Source organism: Microtus ochrogaster, linkage group LG5 (assembly GCF_000317375.1).
Source record: "Microtus ochrogaster isolate Prairie Vole_2 linkage group LG5, MicOch1.0, whole genome shotgun sequence".
In the NCBI taxonomy this organism is placed as follows: Eukaryota; Metazoa; Chordata; class Mammalia; order Rodentia; family Cricetidae; genus Microtus; species Microtus ochrogaster.
In genome coordinates this window covers 38,683,225-38,696,505 of record NC_022031.1, presented here as the reverse complement: position 1 = coordinate 38,696,505, position 13,281 = coordinate 38,683,225, and the positions used below count along the sequence as shown (strand labels likewise).

At 52.9% G+C, this 13,281-nt stretch overlaps 2 protein-coding genes across 2 annotated transcripts in view; one reads left to right on the top strand and one right to left on the bottom strand.

The window, feature by feature from the left end:
• The first annotated feature begins 1,193 nt into the window (after positions 1–1,193).
• Cd72 (CD72 molecule) lies at positions 1,194–8,729 on the top strand. Its single transcript, XM_026786788.1, has 8 exons — positions 1,194–1,315; positions 1,398–1,505; positions 2,025–2,096; positions 2,559–2,648; positions 3,085–3,417; positions 6,357–6,511; positions 7,050–7,159; positions 8,201–8,729. The coding sequence occupies exons 1-8, from the start codon at positions 1,234–1,236 to the stop codon at positions 8,352–8,354; spliced, it is 1,104 nt and encodes a 367-aa protein (XP_026642589.1). The 5' UTR covers positions 1,194–1,233; the 3' UTR covers positions 8,355–8,729.
• Positions 8,730–8,819: 90 nt separating this feature from the next.
• Positions 8,820–13,281, bottom strand: part of Tesk1 (testis associated actin remodelling kinase 1) — a 5,260-nt gene continuing 798 nt past the window's right edge. Inside the window, exons 2-11 of the mRNA XM_005362071.2 lie at positions 13,156–13,281; positions 12,887–13,008; positions 12,709–12,757; positions 12,034–12,180; positions 11,440–11,522; positions 11,202–11,292; positions 10,972–11,055; positions 10,760–10,849; positions 10,495–10,624; positions 8,820–10,003 (exon numbers count right to left, since the gene is read on the bottom strand). Coding sequence (XP_005362128.2) covers positions 9,117–10,003; positions 10,495–10,624; positions 10,760–10,849; positions 10,972–11,055; positions 11,202–11,292; positions 11,440–11,522; positions 12,034–12,180; positions 12,709–12,757; positions 12,887–13,008; positions 13,156–13,281 — 1,809 coding nt within the window. The 3' untranslated portion in view covers positions 8,820–9,116. The remainder of the gene's footprint in view (positions 10,004–10,494; positions 10,625–10,759; positions 10,850–10,971; positions 11,056–11,201; positions 11,293–11,439; positions 11,523–12,033; positions 12,181–12,708; positions 12,758–12,886; positions 13,009–13,155) is intronic.

Genomic DNA, 13,281 nt, shown 5'->3' with positions numbered 1-13,281 from the left:
GTTTCTTTGCCTCACTTCAGCCCAGGAAGCCATGGCCACCCCTTTTTCTTTTTTAAGTTTTATTTTGTTTTAATGTATATGAGTGTTTTGCCTGTATGTATGTCTGTATACTATGTGCCGGGCTGATGACTGAGGGGTCACAGATGATTGTGAATGGCCATGTGGGTGCTGGGAATGGAACCAGGATTCTTAACCACTGAGCTATCCCTCCAACCCACCGCATCCCTTCTTGAAATCCACGCCCACAGCTTCCTTTCATCCCCCCTAGAAGGGATGTGTGGACTACGGTTGCTCCAGGTTAGCCCTTCAACACAGCCCAGAGCTGCTCCCGAACCCCTGCTTAGTGGACACTGATTCCTGATGTGGCTCTGACGTGGGGACACAGAGGATGCCACAGGATGTTAAGGGAAGGGTGCATGACGGAAGCAGACACCTGGTCACAGGTGTGATCAGGAAGACAGCAGGAAAAAGCTGTGAAGTGGGGAATCTGGGTGTTCACAGAGGAAAACCAGGGTAGGTGTTCCTGCCTTGCTTGTGTCCTCAAACAAGCCGTCACATTCCCAGGAATGCTTTCTAGGTTCAGCAAGCAGGAGAGGAGTTAGGCTCACCCCAGAAGTGCTCCATGCTAACCGGGAGACACAAGCCTTATGTAAGCTACCAAACTAAGCACCCCATCCTGCTAAGTCATGGGCCTACTGGAACCCCCAGAATGAGGAGGAGCTAAGGTTCCAGGGTAGGAACCCGCAAACTGATGGTTGAGGATGAAGCTGCAATCTGGAGCAGAGATGGGGACGTGCCCTGGGTCAGCTGAGAACAAAGGAGTCCCAAGTATCCATGGACAGATCTCAGTAAATGGCCGTCAGAAGGGGAGTGGCCAACCAGGGAACACACAGGACTGTGTGGATCTTAAGTACTGTGGAGGCCAAAGTGAGTCTAGGATATGTGGGGAGGGGCGCTGGCTGGACACAGGTCCAGGCTAGCTTCAACACCTGTGTTTTGGACCTCCTTGGACCTCCGTGGCCCTTCGTGGCCCTCTGGCTTCAACCCGGGGATCTCTTCTGCTTCGTTGAGTCCATCTGCCAGAAGCCTTCCTCTTTTTTGGTTTGGGGTCACACTGCAAAGCACTGAGCCTTACAGTCACAGAGAGAACTCAATGCTTAAGGGAGGAGAGTGGCCAGGGAGGTGTGGGCCAGTGGTTTAGCTGGAAGACCCTTGGCAGAAGTGCCAAATGCCATGGCTGACGCCATCACCTACGCAGACCTGCGCTTTGTGAAGGTGCCCTTGAAGAACAGCGTCTCTAATCACCTCGGACAGGGTAAGTCCTGCATATAGCTGCCCTCTTCCATCCCCATTCCAGACCTCATTCCTGACTCCTTCTTGGGACCTTTCCTCTTCAGACTGTGAGGCTTACGAGGATGGAGAACTCACCTACGAGAATGTGCAAGTGTCTCCCGTCCCAGCAGGAGCATCAGGCTTGGCTTCCTCTACCCTAGTGGACAAAGCAGGTATGGAGGCCCAGGGATGTGTTTAGGACGGGAGCAAAGAGCAGTCTTGGAGAAACGGCAGGGCCGTTCTTGAGGACAGGGCAAGATGAACGGTCCCAGAAGGGTCCTCGCGGTAAACTGGGGGCAGGATCAGGGCAGCCGGGTGCGAGATGGGTGGGGGACAAGAGTAGGGAGAGGAATGAGAGTCACGACCCTGAGGAAATGATAAGGAAAGGAGGACCCAGGAGAGAAATGAGGGATATGAGGGGAGTGTGGCGAAGGCAATCCAAGAAGGGCTTCCGGGTGAGGACCTCCCTGCGTGGCAGTTCTGAGGAGCAAGCAGGAGCTGAGCAGGGTCCATCCGCAAAACCACCAAAGGCGACAGAGACATGAGTCCCGGGGCGGCAGAGGAAGTACCGAGAGTGACTGTCCCACTGCCCTTAGTCCAGGACAGGCCAAGGTCTCAGCATGGTGTGGTACTGGGGAGAAGGGAGGTTACCGGGACTTTCCACCCTCACTTCGGACGCTCCCTTTCGGCAGGCGTCAGGTCAGAGCAGCCAGCTGCATCCTGGAGCCCCGTGAAGTCGCCCGCTGTAGGATGGATTTCCCGTTGTGCGTATCCCCACCCCCACCCGACCCCCGCAGCCCCAGCGCGCCATTCACCAGCAGCGCACCCGCGGATGCTGGGCAGGGATGCCAAACTTCATCCCGGAGGGGTGGGGCTGGCTTATGCCCTGTGTTACTCTTTCTGGAAATGAGCCTTTGGGACTTCAACGACAGCTCAGCCACTCCACAACCTACCTCATCCCGCTAGTGATTGTTTGCACCCGGAGTCAATCCGTATCACAAGTCCCTGGGATGGCCCCTAGTCATATGACTCCAGGTCCCTTCCCCTGTATGAAATTTATCTCCTTCTGTCGGGTAACGCCCCCTCAATCCTTTTCACCAGTTACGATCCCCAACTCTTATTCCCTGACTGACAAAGCCCACTTTAGGAGTGCTTCCCATCCTCTCCATGTCTCAATGAGTATATTCTGCCCTGGGACTGACTGCCTCTCACCCCTGTCCCTTAAGGTCCCGCAGTCGGCTTGCAATACTTCTTGCTGGGCCTTTTCCTGGCCTGTCTGATGTTAGGGGTGGCTGCCATCTGCCTAGGAGTTCGCTGTGAGTATGGGTACCCCACTTCCCACTCATTCTAAACATCTCTTCTCTCCCCCTACTTGGCCTTTCATGGGGAAGGCTCAAAGACACTGTCCCGACATCCTTGGCTTTTGGGTCTGGTTTCCAGCCAGGTCTGTCCTGGAGTGTCCTGCCTTCCTAAATTATCCTTACCCAGTTAGGAGTTCCTTAAACACTGGGCACCTAGATCTTAAATTTAGCACATAATACAAGAAGTTACAAGAAGCCAAAAAGGTTGATACTATAGTCTTAGAGTACCAGCTGGAAAACGTATCCTCAGTCTCCCTGCTCCCCCGGCCGAGGTTCTTCATGTGTAGCCCAGGCTGGCCTTGAACTTGCAATCCTCCTATCTCAGCCTTCCCTAGGCAGGGATACGGGTGTGCGTTGCTACACCCAACCAGTCTCTTCTATGGCCAACCAGATCTGCAGGTGTCTCAGCAATTCCAGCAGGTTACCAGGATTTTGGAAGCCACCAACAGTAGCTTGCAGCAGCAGCTCAAGCAGAAGACAGCTCAGCTGGAGCAGAAGGAGGGGGATCTGCAGGGGTCTCTGACAAAGCTGTCCCTGAGTCAGGACGCTTTACAGGAGAAGCAGAAGATCCATGAGGTCACGGAGCAGCAGCTACAGGCCTGCCAGTCTGAGGGACAGAGGAGCAAGGAGAACTTGGAAAGGGAGGAGCAGCAGAGGAGGGACTTGAACCAGAGGCTGGTCAACATGCGGGACACACTGAGGCGCTCTCTTTCCTGTTCCTCAGGTATCTGCTCTGGGATCAGGGAGGTGGGGCGGATGGCCTGTGAGGAACAGACTGAATCCAGGAGTCTCTAGTGGCTGGTCTGCCCAGAGCTCAGTGAGTAGTTCAGGAAAGGGGCCGTGAGCTGGAGCAGGGACTGATCTGGGCTGTGACTTGGTTATTGAGAAGGACCAAGCTGAACACTGGGTTTAGGGGGATGCACTCAGCTCTATGGTGGATCTTGTAGCGGGGAAGGAAGTACTCTCCATAGATCCCGTATCACAGTGTCCAAATCTCTTTCTGACCCAGAGACATCTAGATGCTTCCGCCAAACTGAGACAGCAAGATTGCAGGCACACACTCACGGCTTTCATTTCTGTATGCTCCTGTTCTGTGTGCGTGCGTGAGAGTGTGCATTCGTGGGTGCCTTTTCTCTTCCTCTCCCCTCCCCACCCCTGTGTGTGCCATTGCAGATTAGTTTCTGAGATAGAATCTCTCCACTCAACCTCGAGCACGGCCGTGATCAGCTCTACTTTTCCTATGGGTACCTGTACCTTAACTAAAGTCCTCATGCTTTTGTGGCAAACCCATTAATTGCTGAGCCATCTCCCAGTCCCTCTCCTTAACCGTCTTATTTTCCATGACTTCCAGTCCCTGGCCATTCCCATAGCTACACTTCAGACCTTGACATCCCATGGTGCTCATCTGTCCACAGCTGGATATAGACATCTACTCTGTTTGCAGCTACCCAGCCCAACAGGGCTCTCTACACTTCTCCAGCCTTCCCAAGGCATTCAGCCTGTGGAGACCCAGTTTTCTTTCCTCCCAACAGCCCTCTCTTATCCTTGCTTCTCTCCCTATTCGTCTTGGGTTCCGGGGTCTATTACCCAATCACTTACTCTTTTGTTCCCTGGTTCTGGTGCACTAGACTGATTAAAAACTCAACCCTGGATGAACCCAGCTGACAACGTAGTCTAGGCCTGCATCAGGTGTGACCCATTGTACAGATGACAGCTTGGTGCCACTGAGGCTCCGCTCTGCAGCAGCCAGTGTGTTTTCCACAGGGACTCCTTCCCCACTGCGTTTCCAGCATGTTCAGTGGGTGCCACCACCATCAGCTCATCAGAATGGTTCCACCAAGTCTATCTGTGTTCTGCAGATCCCGATCTTTTTAGGACAACTGCCACCGCTGGGTGTTCTTCTTAACTACCCTCACCCGACCCAAAGGAGGACAATCTTCACAATGGCACCAATTCCCCCCTTGTCCATTTTCGTGTGTCTGTGTTGCATGTGTAAATGTATGCATGCATTTGTGTGTGCACAGGTCGATGCAGAGATTCATCCTTGATTGTGCGTCTACTTTATTCATTGAGGCAGGATCTCTCAATCAAACCCAGAGTGCATCAATATGGCTATAGCCAGCTTTCTGTGGGGATTCTCTGACGTGCTTTCCAAGGCAGGTCAGATAGGATGGCAGCCACTCACCTGGTACTCACTTGGGGTCTTAGTGACTTTTCTACTGCTGTGACAAAACACCAGGACCAAGACAACCTTTGGTCTGTGGTTCAGCGGGTCAGAGTCCATGATGGAGGAGCAAGCACATGGCAACAGGAACAGCTGAGAGCTCGCAGCTTGCTTCTCAAGTGGGAGACGGAGAGAGTGCGTGGGAGTAGGAGTCTTCTGAAACCTATCAAAGCCTGCCTCCACTGACACACCTTCTTCCACAGGCCACACCTCCTAGTCCTTCCCAAACAGTTCCACCAACGGGGGACCAAACACTCAAATATATGCGCCTATGAGGGCCATTCTGTTCAAGCCACCACATTCAGGTTTCTGGGGAAATCCTAAAAACCCATAAATCTGAGCATGCTGTCCCAGCCAGGCCAACCCATTCTAATTAGTTATCTGAGCAGTGATGGGCTAACACACTCCAGTATGTGCACAGACATGAGATGTGGAGAGAGAGAGCAAAACTCCTCTATGCAAAATCCAACATTATTTTTCTCTTCCTCATAATGTAACAAAAGAATCCTGAGTCAGACATGGTGACCACACTCGTAAACTTCAGCATTTACAGAGCTAAGGCAAGAGGATGAGGAATTTGAGCCCAGCCTAGACTACATGATGAGATCTGTCTCCTCTCTCTCTCTCTCTCTCTCTCTCTCTCTCTCTCTCTCTCTCTCTCTCTCACACACACACACACACACACCTTTCAAGACCTTTCAGCATGTTTTTTATTCTCTCACTCTCTTCAAGTTACACCAAATCAAAAAATCTTTAAGTCACAATGCAGATCAACAGGGGAAGTGTGATGGAGACATAAGAAAATGTAGATAGGAGAGGGGGCGGGAATAGGGAATGCTTTCTGAGTGACGGAGCGAGGACTGATGGATCAAACGGAAATAGGAAAGGTGACTGAGATCAAGAGCAGAGTGGAGTGTGGGATGTTAAGGAGGATGTTTATCCCTTAAAGTTATCCTGGAAATCAACAGAGATAGGTGTCTTTAAGTGGGAATATGGAAATGGATAGTGTTCATAACTTCAGAAAAAGGGGAACCAAGTCTGTCTGCTTATGGGAGTTGTGGCAAGAGATGTTGCCAGGGGCTGGAGGAGTGAGGCAAACTTTGAATGTGCAGTGGAGATGTGTTAAGGAGTAAATGGAATGAATGAATGAATGAGTGAATGAATGAGAAGTCCTTTGACCAATGTGGAAGCCCAGGCAAAGTTGACCAGTGTTAGGGCAGATTTTAACCTTTTGAAAGCCAGGGACAGGCTCCATTAAAATAAGCTTCCCATATCATTAAGAAGTACAACATTTCCCGAAAAGGCAAAAAGCTTGCAAAGATGAAGGGCTAAAGTTGATGAAGATATCAGAGTAGACCCGAGGGACTACTGTTAGCAACCAGCTGGCCAACTAGTCACTTTACTCCAAGTGTGGCTGTCACATTCCTTCTGCTTTGTAGACACCTGCTGTCCGCTGGGATGGACACAGCATGAGGGAAGATGCTTTTACATCTCACACACTCTCAGGAGTTGGCAAGAGAGCCAGAAATACTGCACATCTCTGTCCTCCCAACTGGCTACTATAGGCAAAGAATCGGATAAGTATCCTTATCAAGTGAGCATGCCCTTCTCCATATCCTGAAGTGGGTGCCACTGGTAAAGGGAGGTGTGTCATTGAGTCAGGAGTGGCAGTGCACGGCTGCCACATGCCATGGTTTGCATTGCTTCCCCGTGACAGATACGGACAGTCACACCATTTGCCAGGAGATGTGGCACTGGCTTCGGCATCCTCAGTCTCGTGTTATCCCATGGCTCCTATTGCTTAGCACTGGTGAGAGGTGAATCCTGAGCCTCTCCACTTTAGTGTGTGCCGCGCTGGCCTGCCCTTGCCTCTCAGGGGAGTGGGGCAGACCCGGACGCTCCATTGCCTGAGACCAGAAGTTCAGACTGACTCCATTCCAGATTCTTACTCAGCTGAGAGGTGAAATGGAGATTGGGCTGTATCTGGCAGCCCTGCAAGGATGCAGGAGCAATTAATTCATGTACTAAATGGGCAAGGTCTTTTGCTAAGTAAAACTCATGAGCCTCCTAGGGTGTCCCCATTTTTTCCCATATTCTCACTACTTTTCACACACCTCTCTGAATCCCCTCAGGTCTCTCTGCCCAATGGCTTAGGGAAGTTGCTAAATGATTCAAAGTCATATTGGATCCAGCAGCCAAGCCAAAATGAAGAAAACCATTGGCAAGCTAGGAAGAATTTGAGGTATTGTCAACTCAGTCTCTCATAGATATTTCTTCCCTAAACTTTGCTCCCAAAACTCTTCCACAAATCGGCATTGTAACTTGTTTCTTCTACTTAACTGTTTAAGATAGTCTTGATTTAAAAATGTGTGTTGAGGAGGGGTGCCATGTGGCAGGCAGGAGTCAGTTCTCTCCTGCCATGTGGTCCTCAGGGACTACTCTCGGGTCACTCACTGGGCTTAGTGTCTTGACCCGCTAAGTCTTTGCATCGACCTGCACTCTTCTTCCACATTCCACCCACAGCGCCTGGAGGGCTCTAGCACATACTTAAGAAAGTTGCAATGGCATATTCCTGTAATCCTATCACCTAGGAGGTTGAGGTAGGACTGGGAGTTAAGGCCAGCCTGTGCCACACAGCAAGACTCCCCTTCTCAAAAAAACAAAAACAGTCAGGCAGTGGTGGCACATGCCTTTTAATACCAGCATTTGGGAGGCAGAGGCAGGTGGATCTCTGTGAGTTTGAGGCCAGCCTGGTCCACAGAACAAGTTCCAGGACAGGCTCCAAAGCCACAGAGAAACCCTGTCTTGAAAAACAAAACAAAACCCGAAACAAAAAAGGAATTACTAGGTTGAGGTCTGTGTCATCTGTCACAGCCAGTGAGTGAGAAGTGCTGCTGGCCTTGAACTCTCTAAGCCTTGACAAGCTGCCCAAACTGCAGCTGCGCTTGCTTAGCCCACGCCAACTGGGCCACTAGAACTGCCCCAAGCAGAGAGCAGCAGAATGAGTAGCTGTGGCTACTTCACGTCCCATGATTTTGAGACGGTCCTGTCTTACTGTGTAGTGTGGCCTGCCTGTCTCCTGGGTTTAAGGCATTAAAGGCATACGCCAGTGAACCCATCTCCTTAGGTGGAGTTTTCATCTTTTATGACTTTGGTAAGCTTTCTTCCATGGCCTTAAGGGCTGTTTGAGCTGAAGTTCAGAAACCTGAACAAAGAATAAGGGGAAAGGAGGGGATCAGAGTGTATCCCAATTCTACTTGCCGTATCTTATACAATCTTACAGATCACCTGTATCTTATTCTCAAAGCTCATATTGTATGAAGCTAGCCAAATGGTATGAATCATGGCAAAGACACTTCTCAAAGTGTACAGACTCTTATCCTTGCATTTGTGAGCTGGAAGCTTTCCGGTTTCCTGACGGGGATCACCTGCACTGAAACAGGTAAGCACGAGGGATGGAGAGCAGGCATAGTTGTGTGTATGGGGACAGAGGCCCAGAGGACAGAGGGAAAATCTGTTCCCAAATTTGTCAAATCCACAATCTCCAGTGGCTCATTCTGCTTATGTAGGGCCAGGCTAGGCAGGGAAAGGGGACAGGTACGTCCTGAACAGGGGAGCGGGAAGACAGGGTGAACTGGACGAGGGTTAGTGAGTCACCTAGAGCTCGCTGCTGCTTTATTTTTCCAGACACAGGAACAAGAGCTTGTGACCTGCATCCTTAACCTGTGGCCTGCGATTCCTCCAGCATTCCCTCACTCTCGGGCATGCTCAGCTAAGGGCTGATCCTGGCCTGGCAACCTGCTGCCTGCTTCAAAGTCGCCCAGAAACTGGACTATTCCTGGGAAGGGAGTGGACTTGGCCTCCCTTAAAAACTTCCCAAACTGGGGAGGAGGGCGCACCGCTGAGTGGATGGATGGCCCGGAGCCAGCCAGGCAGTTTTATTGAAATATTTTTAAATAATTTGCACGTGTTAGTCTTGTGTGTCAGCAATGCTGTGTCTAGTTCAGTGATCCCCATGGGAAGGCGAACCCAGGGGTCAGATAGGAAGTGCTCTGTCCATTGGGACCATGCTGAGGCTCCCCTAGACGGGGAGAAGATCCAGCCAGCCCATCTGGGGCTGGCATTGTCCAGCAAGTGCACTGTCCTTACAGGCTATCCTGAAGGCCAAGGCTGGAAGCCTGAGGTCGCAGGCCTCACTGCTAAGAGCGTGCCCCAGGCAGCTGCAGGCTGGGTGTGGGTGGCTTGGCATGGTGCCCTCGGTGGCAGAGAAGACTGCCCGCCTCACAGTTCAGGTTGCGGTAGCGGGCAACAGCTGGGGTGGGGCGGGGGCACATGGATAGGAAGCCAAAGCTGAAGGGGCCAAGGCAGCAGCCAGGGCAGGGCAGGCCCTCCTCGGGCTCCCGAGGAGCTGATGGGGGTGGCGAGGGTTCTGTCCGCTCCAGGGCTGCTGCCCGGGGAAGGCTATGCTGTGCTCGGTTCCAGGGCTCCCCAGTCCATCCTTGCGGGGAACTGACCACCACGGCAGGGGGGTTATTATTGAGGGGAGGTCCTGATCTGGGAGACCAGGGTTGAGAGGCTGAGGAACAAGTACTGATGAAGTTGTCAGTGGCCACAGCCAGCGGCAGCTGGGGAGCTGGCCCTGGGGGCTCTGGCTCGGGGCTGCTGCCCTCACACTCCATCTTTTCTTCAGCCGAAGGGCCCACGGGGGAAGGGCCAGGACCTGGCAGTGCAGTCTCCATCCGCCGGGGGAGCTCAGGGGATGAAGGTAGTGAGCGACAGCGGCGGGCAGGGGTCTCAGGCTGGACCAAGGTCTCTGGAGTGGTCACCAAGGGCAGCTGGGTAGAGGTCAGTGGTGATGGTGGTACCAGGGGCAATGGAGTGGCCGGCTTGCAGGGTGTGTCCAGGAGTTTGATCTTGCCACCCCTGAGGTCTTCCCGCAGTGAGAAGGGGTTGACTCGTGTTAGATTGTCCCCCCAACTGGGAGGTGATTCTGGTGAAGGTGGCAGGAAGAGGTCTGACCGGCTGCGGGAGAGCCGGGGGTCTGGCCTGGGAAGTGTGGCAGAGGGACCTCCTCTTGAAACAGACTCTGTAGAAAGAAAGGTAGGTGTGTGACCCTGTTTTCTGCATCTGCTCACAAAGATTGAGGCCCTTATTTCCTAGGAATGGTGGGGCAAGAGCTGAGAGAGGGTGCCCTACAGGTGCTCTGGAAGGGAGGGCTGCTATTTCCAGCTACCATTTTCCTTAGTGAAAAAAAAAAAGATGTACTAATGTCTATGTGTACTTCTCTGTGAACCATAGGATAATGGAGCTGGAGGTGGAGGTCAGAGGTCAGAGGAGACTTTCAGGACTCGGGTCCTTATGCAAGTGCCTTGACCTGATGACCAGCAGCCCCTCCCCCAGCTATCTTTCTACTTTTTCTTCCCTACCTCTGCTCCCTTAGGCTGAGAAGCCTCTCCATCCTACCCCACTTCACCTGACTCCAAGTCTTTCCAAAACCAGTAGATCCCCTCAGCCTCCTCCAGACAACTGATTCTCAGGAGAGGCAGACTTCTGTTGGGTAAGGTCATGCTCACTTACCCTGATTGTACGTCAAGGGAGCCTTAGTGAGGGGCGTCTTGGAGAGGGGAGCAGGCTCAGGCAGCTGCTCCAGGATCTGCTCCAGGTGCTGGGTGATTTCAGTAAAAGGGGCACGGGTGCTGGGTTCCATCTGATGGGTAAAGACAGGGCAGCTCCACTCGAGGCTCAGGAAGAGGGAAGTTCCCCTCCCCTTCTCACCAGGACTTAGAAGACAACTCATGGATGGGGAGGGATGAGGTGGGGTGGGGTGGGGTGGGAAGCTTACGCTGCAGCAGTGGATGGCCAGAAGCAGGAAAGGCAGCGGGCAGTCATTTCCCACCAGTGTTCGAAAAGCAGGCACATCCAGGCCAAAGTCCTGTGGGGACAGAGAAGGAACTGCCAAGTTAGCCTTCCTTGTCTGTCTGTGTCCCCTGTGAGGACGTCAGCCTCCAGGGAGCCCTCATGGTTATGAGGCATCTAGTATGGAGGTTACTTCACCTCAGTGCGGGGCAGGTAGTCAGGGTCCGCAGGTACTCGGGCAATGAGTTCACAGAGGACAATCCCAAAGGCGAAGACGTCAGCCTGGAGGTGGGAGATGGGCCATGCCAGGGGGCGGAGCTGGCAGTTATCTTGTGTGGGAAGGGTGACAGTGAGGGATATGGAGAAGGGGGAGGTCCTGAGTATTTAGTAGGTTGTTGTTGGATAGGGCTCTATTCAAGGGCTCTTACCTTTTCATCATACAGCTCTCCCCGCAACACCTCTGGAGCCATCCAGTACGGGGAGCCCACCACAGCCAACGGCTCCTTCCTTGCCCCTTCCCTGCAGGAGCAGGGCAGTCAGAACCTCCTGTTCAGATATCTTCCCCCCAGGAAAAGAGGATGGGGTGAGCCCTTGCCCCACCCACAGAAAATGTCACTGAATAGGGGATCCCTGGGAGGCTTGGGGTATGAAGGGAATTCACCTCACCTATACACAGGAATCTTTTCAGCCAGTCCGAAGTCACCCACGACAGCTGTGAAGCCCCGGTCTTCCCTTCGGACCAGACAGTTCTGACACACACATAGGCATCCTCACACACCCATCACCTGCTCTCTGGTCTCCCAGTGTATACCCAAAACCCAGTGTCATCACCTCAACCTTCCCTCCCAGTTCTCCAATGCACCCCATTATTGCGACGTCACTCAACACTCGGTGTGACACCTTGTTCCTCAGAGCACTCCTAGCCCTGTTCTTTTTTTATTTTTTTATTTATTTTTTATTTTTTGGGTTTTTTGAGACAGGGTTTCTCTGTAGCTTTGGAGCCTGTCCTGGAACTAGCTCTGTAGACCAGGCTGGTCTCGAACTCACAGAGATCCGTCTGCTTCTGCCTCCCGAGTGCTGGGATTAAAGGCGTGCGCCACCATCGCCCGGCTGCTAGCCCTGTTCTTTAACAATTTCCAGCACCCTGTCACCCCAACATCCGAGCATATCTACTACCCCACATGCCAACATCCACAGCCCGATCACGGTTTCATAGGCACAAACCCTCTTTCATTTTCCCGCCCACCTTGGCCAGCCTACCTTGGATGTGAGGTCTCGGTGAAACACACCTTTGGCATGTAGGTACCGTAGGCCTTGGGCAATGTCCAGTGCTAGGTGGAGCCTGACTGGCCAAGATAGGGGTTCTGGGGAGCTCAGCAGCTGTTCAAGGGTGCCCCCATTCATATACTGGGGACATAGGGAAAAGAGAAGAGGAATGACTGTCAAGGCGTCAATCTGTATTCTATGTCTGCCACTCATGAGCCAAGTGACACTCACAAAGGTGAGAAGAGCCAGCCTGTGCTCTAAGGTTCCCACTTATAGCCTAGGCTGCCACCCATCACAGTAGCACGATGTGCAGCTAGTTATGCCAGCTAGTGCATTTAAATAAATCAGATATTCCGCGACAGTAGCTCTTGCTTTAGCCAGGCCCATGTGTGGCTGGTGGCTCCTGTGTGGCCACAGATACAAAATATCTCCATCACGGCAGAAAGTTCTATGGGTCAGGCACTGTTCTCAGGGATACACGGAATGAATAGCTGAGGATTCAGGTACGTGGTGTGCCCAAAGGAAGTTCAGGAAACCTCCTATTGGAGGAGGTCCCAAGGTCCCGGGTGGCTCCTATTTAATCTCCCCGCAAATTCACCAAGCCCTCTGACACTTCCACTTGGAGGTGTGGTGCCTTCCCTCTTTCCTAGCCTACGCCTAGTTGCTTACCTCCGTAAGAGCGTGCAGCTGCCCCTGGTGCACACAGACCCCCATGAACCTGAAAGACGATAGAACGGGTAGGCTGTGAGAGCCTGAGCTCCACCGCATCTCCCTCCTCCGAGGGACCTTTCCTTTTCCCTCCTGCCCAGCAAGCTGCCAAGTAAGAGGCTAGGCCATTCACTCTAACCTGAGGATGTTAGGGTGCCGGAGCCGGTTCATCAGCTGCACCTCCCTTAGCGTGTTGCTCCGGTTACTGGGGAGCTTGTTCATCTTCAGCACCATGACTTGCCCCGACTGTCGGTGCCGAACCTGGGGGCGGCAAGGATCGGTGTGTGCCGGGCAAGTTGGGTGGATAGCTCAAGTACTGGACTCTAACCCAGGCTGTGGGCCTCCAAGTTCTAGCCTCCCGTCGAAGGCTCGGTCCCGCCCCTCTACCCTCTTGTCTGTGGGTCCTACCTTGTAGACCTCAGAGAAGAAACCGGCCCCGATCTTCTCTGCGCAGTCGAAATCATCCACACGCGCCAGGCTGGACACGGCGCTGCGGAGGGCCCGGTAGGAGGAGGGCCGGCCCCTGCCCGGGCC

Coding starts and splice junctions, on each gene's coding strand:
- Cd72 (XM_026786788.1), top strand. CDS start 1,234: ATGGCTGACGCCATCACCTACGCAGACCTGCGCTTTGTGAAGGTGCCC. Junction 2,097..2,558: donor TGTAGGATGGATTTCCCGTT/GTGCGTATCCCC, acceptor CTGTCCCTTAAG/GTCCCGCAGTCGGCTTGCAA. Junction 7,160..8,200: donor CAAGCTAGGAAGAATTTGAG/GTATTGTCAACT, acceptor ACAATCTTACAG/ATCACCTGTATCTTATTCTC.